Source organism: Sminthopsis crassicaudata, chromosome 1 (assembly GCF_048593235.1).
Source record: "Sminthopsis crassicaudata isolate SCR6 chromosome 1, ASM4859323v1, whole genome shotgun sequence".
Classification (NCBI taxonomy): domain Eukaryota; kingdom Metazoa; phylum Chordata; class Mammalia; order Dasyuromorphia; family Dasyuridae; genus Sminthopsis; species Sminthopsis crassicaudata.
The window spans coordinates 247,574,381-247,587,301 of record NC_133617.1 but is presented as its reverse complement, the minus strand read 5'-3'; the positions used below and the strand labels follow the sequence as shown (position 1 = coordinate 247,587,301).

Sequence of the window (12,921 nt, the reverse complement as noted above, 5' to 3'; positions counted from 1 at the left end):
CTTCATTCTTGGTTATGACAGCCTTTAGGGAAGGGAAAAAGCTAGGGACATACCAGGAAATGTAAAGCTATGTAAGTTATGTAGGAATGGATGATATAAATAAAATTTTACTTAAAGAATCATCTTTTTTTGTTTCTTTTAGTGGAAAATATTACAAATAGAAAATAATCCTAGGTAGAAGGTTCAAGGGGGAAAAAAATATATCAGACCAGGAAAAACTTTACATAGAAGGTGACTCGAGCAGAATCTTGAAGGAAAGAGGTGGTAAAGAAATTCATTCTGGATATGAAAGACAGCCATCACAAAAACAAGTATAGGAAAATGGAAGTTCATATTTAAGGAACAGCAAGAAGGCCAGTTTGACAGAACCAAACAACTAGATATCCCTTTTTGTTCAGTAAACTAGAATAGTAATCCTTTTGTTTGAGTTGCATTAAGATAGCTTTGATTGTATTACATTTTAATTTTTTTTCATGCTTACTTTTGTAAAGACCAACAACTGTTTATTTTCTTAAATCTTTGAGATTGGGGGGTGATAAGAAGGAATATTGATATAACTTGAATGAAGTGGGGGCAACATATGATTCTGTCCCCTCCCCAGTAGGAACTCAAGAAATTGTCAAGAAGAAACTGTGCCAAGGGGGAATGTGATTATCAAGGGACAATTGGTTTGGAGAGCTACCATGTAAGACTTAAGAGACATGATAAAATGCAGGGGTTTCTTGGGGTACTGGAGCTTCATGATAATCATCCAAATCAGGGTCAGAAGAAATAGATTTTATCTCCATTATGTGATAAGGAAATAATGCCAGAGGATATGAAGAATTTGTCGAAATGGTATGAGAATATTTGATAAAATACTATATATCTAAATGAAATTAATCTATTTTATTAATTTTATAGGCAAATGCATGACACACTCAAGAATTTATTTCCTTTCATATTGAATAACAGGTATGGGAAGGGTTTTTATGTGCATAATAAACTTAAATTCAATCTTCATATTGATTAAGTTGTATGGGATGGTTTATTGAAAGCCAATTTGTAGTAGAATGGAAAAAGATTGAGAATCCTTGGAAGTGCACAGAAGTGGAACAGAAAAGAGACAAATTCTGAGGACTTTGCATTACTGGGCTCTTCTAGTATTCCAAAGACATTTCAGAGGTTGGACTTGCATAGCCTTCTAAGATCCCTTTCAGATCCAATACTACAAAGATATTTAATATTCTGCTTCTGGAATTTAAGCTTTAGATATTACTTATTTAAATAGCACTGTTAGCAAAATTATTCATACTTTTTACTTTGAAGTCTTATTTGGACAACTCAAGCCAATATAGAGTCCTGCCATCTGAGTAACATAAATGTGCTTTAAGTGCATTTCCCATTTCCTTCTTTGAATATTTAGCAAAAACAAATTGGTTATAACCTTCACCTGAAAATTTTTGTTGACTAAAAAAGCTTACAAAAAATAACTAGTGCTTGCAAATAAGACAAAAAAGAGAAGTGGAAATGGGATAATTTGCATGTTGTTATGATGGGGAAAATAATGAAGTATGCAGGAACATTAAATGCTTTTAAGCAAGCCTACTAAAAAGCAATACGATGGTTCCAGGTTCTCTTTTAAAAGGGGGGGGGGTGAGTGGTATCCTACTGTTAAAAATAACACTCTTGCCACTGAAAACCAGATATTAAGGAAAATTTATTAAAGAATAATCTTAAGGAATCGTTCTAACCTTTCTGGCCAGAAATGAGTCCCACTCCTCTTTGGGACTAGGGAGCCCAGAATACAGAAATAGGGGAACTTTTATACTTGCTCAGTGATGCAGCTCCTCCCTTCAGAGAGTGGATTGGTCCCTTTTATCTGGGTTACAGTCTTTCTGATACCACTACATGTTTCCCCTTAATATGTATAAAACATGTGTTCCCCCCCATCATACATCCCATGTTCAAAAATAGCAGAAAACTCCTTCTCTGGGGTGTATTGTTTAATATTCAATTATTAATTATATTAATAATTAATTAATAATATTAAGTAGGCAGAGTAGTGATTTGGTTAAGTCAGGTCATTGACTCCAACTAGTTTAGGCCGGATGGGCTATTATCTTAAGTTTGTGGTTTTCTCAAAAGCCACAAGAGTCTTTCTGATTGGCTGAATCCACCTGTGCCTTTCTAGCCCCCCCCCCATTTCTTCTTCTTCTTCTTTTTTTTTTTAAATCAAGGCTTCTATTGATTACTTAATTGAATCCTTATCGTCCTTAACCTTTCACATTCTAAAACCTCTTGATCTGTGCTACCCACTATTCCACTTTACCTCAAATCTTGTAATACTTTTGGAAACCTACCTTTTCAGCACTTTTCATATTAGGATTATAGAGTTGAAAATTGTCAGTATTTAATGAGGATAGATAAAGAATTTAACCTTCTCTATGTGCTTAGTTTACTCATCTGCAAAATGTGTGTAAAGTACATACTCGATATTGGCTTATTCCTTGGTTGATTTTCCTATCTCTGATTTCTTATTCCTTCAGTTCACTTGTCCTTCGAATAGTAAAACTAAATTCACGTCTCTTATAGAGTATGTATGAGACGACTGGCTTCTCTTGGGCAACTTTTTCTGGAGTCTTGACAATAATATTAGGCAGGCTTTGCTTGCTTTCTGGAAAGGAGTTACCTTTTGATCATCAAGTATCTAGGTTGAATGTGGGCAAAAGGCGAAAAAAAAATTGAGTTGTGTTTTCCTTTACTCTGGCCCCCAGCAATGAGGATTGAAGGTTTGGAGCAGGTTGAGATGGGGATGGGGAGCTACAAATCCCATGAAACTTTCTGTGATCCCATTTCTCTTCCTCTTTCCCAGGAGCTGCTGCCACCCTGACTCTCCTTATCCCCCATCCTTACACAGTAGTCAATGACTTCTTAGATTTCTCACAACATTCTTTCTGGTCTTCTCCTCTGCCAGAGCTCCCTCATTAATCAATTGACAAACATTTACTAAGCCTAATGATTTGCCAAGCATTATGTTAAGCATGATTCAGCCTTTGTCCTATATATTTCATCTTACCCCCCTCCAAATGTCTATGATCCAGTGAAATTGGTTTCCTTGTGTTCCCACAAAAAAGATACTCCATCACTTGATTGGGGCATTTTCACTGGCTGTCCCCCATGACTAGAATTCTCTCCTTTTTAATTTGTCTCCTTTCTGCCTTCTTTCTTGTCAGCCAAAATCCCATCTGCAAGAAGTTTTTCATATCCCTTTAATGCTACTGCTTTTCTTCTGAGATTATCTCCAATTTAATATGTGTATACTTATATGTATATGTATTTATTTACATGGATATATGGGCATATATATACACACTATTTCCGTTCAATATTGATGCATAGATATATGTATACATGACATATGCATACATATTATATACTTTGTATACAATTGCTTGAATACTGTTTTCTCCACGGAATTGTAAATTCCTTGTAAATTATCTTTTTTGTCCTTATTCATATTCCTAGCAATCAACACAGTGCCTGGCACATAGTAGGAGCCGAATAAATGCTTTGTTGACTTCCTCAAGGAGTTTACATTTTAATCATACTCTCCCTAGTAAAACAGGGGTTTGTTGTTAGTGTTGCTGTTTTTAATCTGTCTTTACCTGTGGTGAGAATGCAAACTTCTTGAGAGCATAATTTGTGTCGTTTCTATCTTTGTATCTCATTCAGCGCCCAGGACAGAATTTTGCACATACTGGGTGTTTAGTAGATAGATGTTCTTTGCAGTGAATCGCATTGAAACTTAAGAGGATCATTAGTAAGATCACCGCATGTTCCAGTTTTTGCAAACGGACAAGATCCTACGTGGTTTTGTGTTTAATCTGTAGATTTCCAAGGGCGAGTTGAACGTCGCAATTCAACTTTCGCATTTTTCCAGTGCAGTCTGTAAAAATACTTCTATACAGCCAAGGCTAGAAATCAAATCAGCTCCTTCCCCTCCAGGCTGATAGGAGTCCTGCAGGGTGCCGGAGTGGTCAGAGGGTGGAGCGAGAGCTAAAGACTTTGCACAGAGCGCCCATGTCAGTGTATCCCGAGAAGGAAAAGCTAGGAAAGCACCGGGGAGGGAGGAGAGAGTCGGATGCAGCCAGCCGGGAGCTCCAGCTCTGCTGCAGGGCGGGAGCGGGAGGAGGAGAAGGAGAAGGAGGAGGAGGAAGAGGAGGAGGAGGCGGTGTTTCCGGGAGCTGCGCAGGCGTTGCTCGCACCTTGTTGATTAGTCAGTACTGGGAGCGCTGCTATGGCGTTTCTCAGACCAGCGGCTCCTCCTCACACACTAGAAGCAGAGGGAAGGAGGAGAAAGAGGAGGAGGAGGAGGAGAGCAGCGGGCAGCCGCCGCAGCTGCAATCGGGGGGCTGGAGGAGGAGGAGCAGGAATAGGAATAGCAGCAGCAGCAGCAGCAACAGCAACAGCAGCAGCAAAACTAGCAGCAGCAGCAGGCACCGCCACTACGGTTTCTCCTTAGTCCTTTTCTGTAAGGGAACCCGGGGAGTCTCAGCCATGTCCCGCAGCTGCAGCTGCAACAGCAGCAGAAGCGGCCGCAGCAGCAGCAACAGCAGCAGCAGCAGCAGCGGCTGAACCACGAGCAAAGCACTCTCCCCCTCCTCAGCGCCCCCTCCCCCAGTTTCGCTGCCCGGCAGCCTGGGAGACCTGTCTGTCCTCCCGCTTCAGCCCCCCACCGCACCCCACTCCCTAGAGCCCAAAGAGGCTGTGGAGGAGGTGGTGGTAGTGGACTGGAAAGAGAGGGGGGTGTGTTTGAAGAAGGGGGCAAAGAAGATGGACCCAGCCCCCTCTCAGGGTTACAGTCTGAAGGATGTGAAGTGGAGTTCGGGGGCCGTTCCTCTCGACTTGCTGGTCAGCACTTATCGGCTGCCCCAGATCGCCCGGCTGGACAGCGGTGAGTTAAGCTCCGGGGCCGGACCGCGGCTGTCCCTGGCCCAGCCCCCGTTGCTGGCCCCATTTGCCCCCTCCCCAGATGCAGTGAATGGGGGTGGGGGTGGAGAGAAGTTGTTGCAAACCGCAGTCTAAGTGTGTGTGTACGAATATCTGTGTGTGAGTCTGTGTAGCCGAGGGTAGGACGGACTGCCGGAGAGCAAAAGGGCGTCCAGACTGCCCGCATTGTAGTTGAGAGGGGAGGGACACTAGCTAGTGCCCTGAACTTGGAGACGCCTGTGCTAGAAGTCATATCTTTTTTCAGGCTCGCTTTAAAAAGCCCCCGTCTTCCCCCCCCCCCAATAAAAAGAAACCAACCCCAAATCAAACTAGTTCACTCTCACAGAACAGATGGTCATCTTGCAAGTCAATTGGTCTTCCCAATCTGTTTGTCCCAGCTACTGAAGCTGGGAAAATCCAAAAAGGTGCACATCGAAAGCAACTTTTTAAAAGAAGTAATTTGTCAATTACAGGCAAGCGTGCAACCCTGGATGACATCTTTATTTGGGGCCAGCTTTTGGCAGAATTCAGCAGCAGGTTTAGGTGGAAAGTGACCAGCGAGATGAATCGAGTATCCGACATCCCTTTAAAAAAATTTTTATTCTTATACATCTGCATCCTTTACCTGAATTGAAAGTATTTTGGACCTGAGTGTCGAAAACAATGCATGTAGTTAATTATTAGTTCTGATCATTTTCAGCATGGGAATAAAAATAAAAACAAACCACAGTTATATATCTGTATGTATATGTGTGTATAATATATGCATATATACATACATACACATAACTGTATATGTACCCATATGGAACTTGAGCTCCTAACTGGGAACTTCAGGTTCCTCTTTAAAACAAGACTTGTTTGCTCTGGCTTTGTAACATCTGCAAACAAGTAACGATTCACACCTTCCTGTAATGTTTTTCCTTTTAAGAGCTGGAATGAATTAGAAGGTGTAAATTCAGACAAGCTTTTTTTGGTTCTTGGTTTTCTGAGAAACTGGATGGAATTTGAGAGGTTTATGCCACTGCAGACTGCAGAACCCTGCTGCTGTTGTTCTTAGGCTACCTGAGACACCTGGGGTTCAGGCAGCTAGGGTAATATTCTGGTCACTACATCAAGGCCACGTCAAAAGGAACACCAAACAAAGCTATTTCATTTCAAATCAGAGGGGCTTGGGTTGCTCCTCTTTGTTTTCAGGAGCAAAAGGTATACGAAACTGTGTGTAACACGAGATTTCTAAATCACCAAAGGAATTTTTATTCACATTGTTCTTATCTGTCTCTGAACGTAAGGTCAGCTTGTGAGGCGTAGTAAAAAAAAAAAAAAAAAAAAAAAAAAAAAAAAGCAAGAAAGTTCCTAAGAGCTGGGGAGAATATCGAAGCAGGATTCTTTTTAGGGGGAAATTACTGACCTGAAAAGTCATGTAAATAATGAGTTTTTTTTTTTTTAATAAATTCTTAACTGTAGATATGAGTGAAAACACTACAGGTGCTTTGGTGAGACATTTCTCTCCCCAGTTGGTGGGGAAAGGCAAGAGCATAAATATATATTGCAATAATCAATCTAATTTGATTCCCCTTTGCATGTCCCAATATGGTATTATGCAATCTCTCAACCCCATTTCTTGTTTTTCTGGGATCCTTATGAACTAATTTCTCTTTAAAAAGCAAAGGACATTGAATTAGCTAGAGCAAAGTTCCCACAAGGACTTCAAGGTGGAATTAAATAAATTTACAATTCGATATCAGTCTTTGACCTGCATTATGTATCATGTTTCCTTCATTACCTGCCATTGTGGATTTAAATCAGAAATTCACTCCCTTATTCTCTGTTTTATAACAGTAAATATTAGAATATTTTTAGTTATGGATTTTTTTAAAACACCATTTTCTTTGAAATCACCTATTTTTAACTTTCACTCTCTGATCTTTGGAGGGCAGTATTTGTAACTATCTGCTGGATATATAGTCATACCACTTGAACTTCTGAAGGTGCCCCTACCATGGCACTTAGGAAGATGCAAAGTTTGTTTATCCAGGGAATTGTTTCTTGGTTACAGTGGTTATACTGAATCATTTACTAATTAGGTTGCCCATTTTACTACCTCCCTTCTCCACCCAAACTTTCTTGCCCCCAAGCTTTGCTGTTATGTAGTTGGTATATTTCCCATCATAAAGTTTTAGGCCATTGTGATAGTTAAGTAATACAATTTGGGTAGAATTTTAGATGACTCAGTCAGCCTCAATTCCAACATTGGTCTGATTTTTATTTTGTTTTTTGTTTTTAGTCAGCAAGCATTTATTAAGCACCTACTGTGTTGCAGACTTGGAGAAGGAAATGGCAAACCATTTTAGTATCTTTGCCAAGAAAACCCCAAATGGAGTCATGAAAAGTTGGACACTATTGCAAAATGACTGAATATGTTCCAGATACTGTGTTAAGAACTGAATAGATTTTTTAGATATGTATCACAACATTGCTGAGCATCTATGTAGTCATCAGCTTAAACAAACCTTTATTAAACTCCTTTTGTATGCTGAACAGACATCATGGGAGAAGCAAAATTAGATAAGACATGATCATTGCTCTCATGGAAGACACAGTCTAGGAAGATAAAACACCAGCTATAATAATGTAATAGTCCCCTTTTATCATTATGCAGAAATAATGAAATCTCATATTGCTGTGCATGTATTTAATAACTTATAGCATGTACATGTAAAGTATGTCTTCTTGTCAGTTGACTTTCCTAATTTTTTTTTAAGAAGGGAAAAAGAGGTTAAAAATGTGTCCTTGTTGGCTCATCAGTAGTGGTTTTAACTTTTTTAGTGGCAAAAATCTAAGCTATAAATAATGCTTGAAGAGAGCTAGCTTACCTACTACTTCTGATATTGGACAAAAAAAGCATGTTATTCTTCATCTACTGTTCTAAATAGCAACATCGTGTCTGTCAAACATAGTTCATGGCACTTGGAATCAGGGCAGTTTAACTTTTGTAAAATAAAATAAAACAACAAACAAACAAAAATCATGTGCAGTCAATGAAATGTTTGTCTCATAATTTCTTGGATTACTGTCTGTCTTCAAAAATTGTTGTGGGACAGAGTGGGAGAGTATGAGCAAGTTGCAGAAAGGATAAGTTGGCATTTTTTTCTACCCTGTGCTTACTGTGTAGGGTGTTACTATTGAAGTTGTGGGCCTGTCTGGATAAGACAATTATGAAAATATATGAAACATTCCACTACTGTGCTATATTTTTAAAAACAAGGACCAGGGATAAATGTCTATTGTCCAAACTTTCCTAGAGAGTTGGATGGACAACCTTTAGAACTCTGATATCAGTATCTAACTCTTGGACAGATAATGTGGATAGACAATGAGTTGGAACCAAAATGAAATAGGAGCAGATTGAACTGGATTACTTGAAGAAATCTTCATGGTGTTTTTGAATGAGCCTAAACTTCTTGAAACAAAAGCCCATCTCTAACCTCCTTAACATTCTTACAAGTATACTATATAGCTGTGTTGGGATGATATATGACTTGAAAAGGAGGGCTGATTGGAGGGTGAAGGCAAGTAGTAATCAGTGGAAGATCCACATGTGATAGCCCTGCAATACCAAGAGACCTACTGGAGCAGGGATTCGAGACTGAGACAGATTAAGTATCTGAGACATAAGTCCCTATGGATTTATTTTAGGCCTTTTTCTCTTTCTGAATTCTTTTATTTGATTATATTGACTCCTATGGTTTTAGTTATTACTTCTGTCTCTATTCATAGGTTTCTCGTTTCACTCCTGTCTAACTCTTTTTGCTCACATATGGTAAAGATACCAGAATGGTTTATCATTTCCTTCTCCAGCTCATTTTACAGATGAGGAACTGAGGCAAACAGGGTTAAATGCTCAGGGTCATACAGCTAAGTATAAGTGAGGCCAGATTTGAACTCACAAAGAAGAATCTTCCTGAATTCAGATTTCTTTATTACTTTACAAAATATTCTTAGAGTTCTTTGCAGTTCTAATTGCTTGCTGAATATAGTCATTTGGATACATTAGCATCTTGGAGTGAACCCTTTCTATACTTAACTTACTATCTCTCCCTTAAACTCTACTCTTAACTTAAATGATTCTCTAATTTCACTTTATATTAATGGGTCTCCCATTCTGCCATTTACTCAGGCTCATAACTTGGGAGTCTTCTCCCCCCCCCTTTCTCTGTAATTTTATATTGTTGGCCAGTTACAGAATTCTTCTTCAGCCTCCAACCAGCCCTCTTTTTCCTTTTCCTCTGGATGCTCTAGTCAGACCATCCTTTTTTATTATCCACTTTCTTTTAACAGATTCCTAACTGATCATCTTATTTTTAATCTATTATCACTTAAAAGCAGCCTATTCATTGTCAATTTAACAAAATATTCCTAAGGTAGGGCACACCTCAAAAACTTTTCAGTGCCTCCCTGTGGCCTACCAAATAATACATAAATTTCTTATTGGACATAGAAGGAAGCTTTCATTGAAGTGAGTGATCTCATTATGAAGAGAGTTATCTCACTCCAGATAATTTTGGCACAGCATTTTTTTTTTATCCTTATGTGCTTCTACTTTTCTCTTTTTATCAAAGTTATTTATCTATTTGTTTCCCATCCCTCCCCATTAGATTATAGATTCTCTGACAGCATCCCAAGATTATTTATCATTGTATTCTCAGGGTGCAAGGCAGGACTTTGCATATGATTAGTATCTAATAATGTATTTAATTAGAAAGAGTACTGTATTTGGAGTTTCTGTTCTGTTATCCTAGCTATGTAACTTTCAGCAAGGTCACTTAATTTCTTTTGGTTCAATTTTCTGAATTGTAAACTAAGGAAGGTAGACCATGTTATTTCTAATATCCTACTGTTAGGTGGAGTGTATTATATTGAAATTATAATGGAAGCCATAGATAAAGGTTCTGCACAAGAAGAGGAAAGGGGAGTTCAAGTTTAGCCCTTCCCCCACAACCATCACCACCACACACATCCTCTCCATGTTTTACATATGTGATCCTAAAAATTAAATAGTTGAGGAATTTGCACTTTTGTATTGCTGGAGGGTCCCAGCTGCCCCCACTTCCCCACTGGCCTCCCCCACTACTCCCTCTTTTTACAAAAAGCTTTTTTTTCATTTAGTGGGAATTGTGCAGAAAGCTTTATTTAAAACAGAAGTGTCAAATATCTGGCTTACCTATAATATTCCTGAACACAGACAGTTCTTGTTTTACGTAAATTTAGCTTATGCACATTCAACATTACTTTATTCTGAAAGGAATCCTCATTCCAAAAACACAACTATATTAACGCTACTGTATATCACTGTGAGCTCTCTTTGCTCCTGCTCCTCAGCTCTGTTTCCTGGCCTCCCATACCCTCCTCACCTAAAAGAAACAAACAAACAAAAAAAATCTTTAAAAAAAACTAAACCCTTCAAGTAAAAGCAGAGCACTGGGATGCACACTTCTGCTCTGGGTTTGGGGGCTTAGCTTGACACCTTTGCTTAGCTGCTGTTGGGTTGGGCACTCTGTGTATCTTATCTTATCCCAGCTCTAGCATGCAGCCTGTGTCCTGACTCCTGTTCTCCCTTCCCTGCTTCTTGTTCTTGAACTTGTGTCTCTCTCCTTCCCTCCCTTCCCCACATCTATGGGCAGATTCTCATTAGGTAAGAATTGCTTCGGGTAGAGGTCTGAGTTCACTTTATGTAACTGTCTGAACTTCATGAACCAGATTATTTGACAGAACAATAAATTACAAAACAAATAACAATGCCATAAAACATAGCATTGCATTTTAAAATTAAGTCAGGGATCCATATATATGGATTAGTGGTATCTTTTGTTTTGTTTAGGAATATGCAAGGATCCATATGTGTGAATTAGTGGTTTCTTTTGTATTTGAATTTAACTTTTACTGCTCTAGAGCAGAAGATAAAAGGTGTGAATGATAGTATTTGCTCTAAATAGAAGCAAGAGTTTATGTTGGTAATTAGTGACAATTATCCTGATCAATAGGGGAGATTTCTCCTTTGGTTACAATTATAAGAACATCAATAATATTCTTTTCTCCTCCCCCCATTGCTCTTAATAATTACCTGCCAGTAGGTGAAGGGGAGGAAAAGAGTTCTCTATTTAGTTTCAGTAATTCCCCTTTCAAATTGTTTTGATTAAAGTTTGAAAAGTGACCTTTTCTAAACTGACTGACTTCAGAATACTTTGGGACTTCAAATGTAATAACAAAACCCAGAGGCACTGCTAAATCTGAGGGCACAAAATATCTTTGAATTGTCCAAAAGGAAATAAACTGCCTTGGGAAATAAGTTCCCTCTATGAGGTATCTGAAATATATTCAAAAAGAAGAAAGTGATGATCCTGTTGAACTCTGTCCTAGTCAGACTCTATCATAGAAACTGAGAGGTTATCCAAAAAAAGACAAGACTATGTTACTTGATTATCAGTTTGCCTAGAAAATAGAAGACTGAAAGGGTAGCACATAGGTCTTCAAATATTGAAATTTCAATTATTCAATTTTCAAATATTGAAAATTCAATTGAATATTCAAATGTTGAAAGCTCTATTGTATGGAATTAGTTTTGTTTTAACTGCAGTGGGTAAGAGTAAGTAGTGGCAGATTTTGAGGGGAAACATCCTCTTTGAGCTTTGAGTTTGCTAAATTAAATAGTGGGTTTCTTTTCACAGGCTTTTAAGCCATAGCTGGACGATCATTTTTGAGGGATTTTTTGAAAAGTGATTCTTATTTGGACATGAGTTGGATTAATTGGCTTCAGAGGTCCTTTTAACACTGAGAGTCTCTGATAAAGGGGATGATATGATTCAAGGAAATTTAGAAACAAAATTTGGTCAAAGCTCTTTTTTACACCGATGATTGCCATATGTAGTTTTTATAATTTTAAATTTAATGGTATAGGATAATACCCTTCAGATATAGAAGTGAATCTGAGCTGATAGATAGATCACTATTCCTATTACACAAAGCAACAGTGCTCAGCGAACAGTTTAAGAAAGATTGATGTTAAAAGGAAATCTCAGCTTTGCTTTCAAACCATCCCTCTCCTTACCTCAACCCCTGCATAGTTTTGGGGGAGCTATGTACCAGCTCTTGTCTTGTGTTTCAGAGTCGTACTTGATATTGCATAAGAGCAGAATTGAATTCTTCAGATTGTCCATTGGGATAAATGGGAACCGTGGACAGAAATATGTATCACATATGAGATGATTAATTAGAAAAATGACAGCATTTCATACTTTTCAGGGCAATGTTACACTATCTCATTTGAAACCTTTCCCCCCCCCCCACCTTTAACATGTTATAACACATCTTGGAAGCAGATAGGGAAAATATTATTATTCCTATTGTACATAAAAGAAAATAAGTACCAAAATGAATGATTCTGGGCTAATATTCTTTTTAATAGCCAAGATAAAAGGTTATTAATGACTAGGGGCAAAGTCGGTCTCAGAAAATTAGAAGCTCCTTCATGATATAAATAAATTGTATTAGAGAAAGTGGGAAGCAAGAGTAAGAATTTGAGAGGAAACTATGAATCCAGGATAACTTTGAAAGTAGTAGTATAAATGAGACCTTTAATTGTGTAAAACAGAATTAAGCTGGACATCTTATACTATCTTGAGTTTGTTGTGAGTAGTCGATGTTGAAAAGAAATTCCCTTCACTTGAAAGTACTGAAATAATTTTTTCAGATAGGTTTCTGCCTTTCAGGTCAGAACCTCTCATTTTTTGAGTGCTTATCATGCATGACTCTAACTTGGCTAAATCTCAGTTACAGCAGAAGAGTACAGGGTGTAAGTTAGTAGAAGTGGGAGAAAACAGTAATAAATGCTTAGGCCAAAAAGATTTGGGAAACCCTTTTGGGATATCCATTTTGTACAGACACAGTTGT

The 12,921-nt window shown here is 38.2% G+C and overlaps 1 protein-coding gene across 2 annotated transcripts in view; it reads left to right on the top strand.

The window, feature by feature from the left end:
- Positions 1–4,262: 4,262 nt before the first annotated feature.
- Positions 4,263–12,921, top strand: part of GAREM1 (GRB2 associated regulator of MAPK1 subtype 1) — a 193,352-nt gene continuing 184,693 nt past the window's right edge. For both annotated transcript variants that reach the window (XM_074277466.1, XM_074277457.1), the window contains exon 1: positions 4,263–4,936. In XM_074277466.1, the coding sequence (XP_074133567.1) occupies positions 4,816–4,936 (121 nt within the window). In that variant the 5' untranslated portion in view covers positions 4,263–4,815. The remainder of the gene's footprint in view (positions 4,937–12,921) is intronic.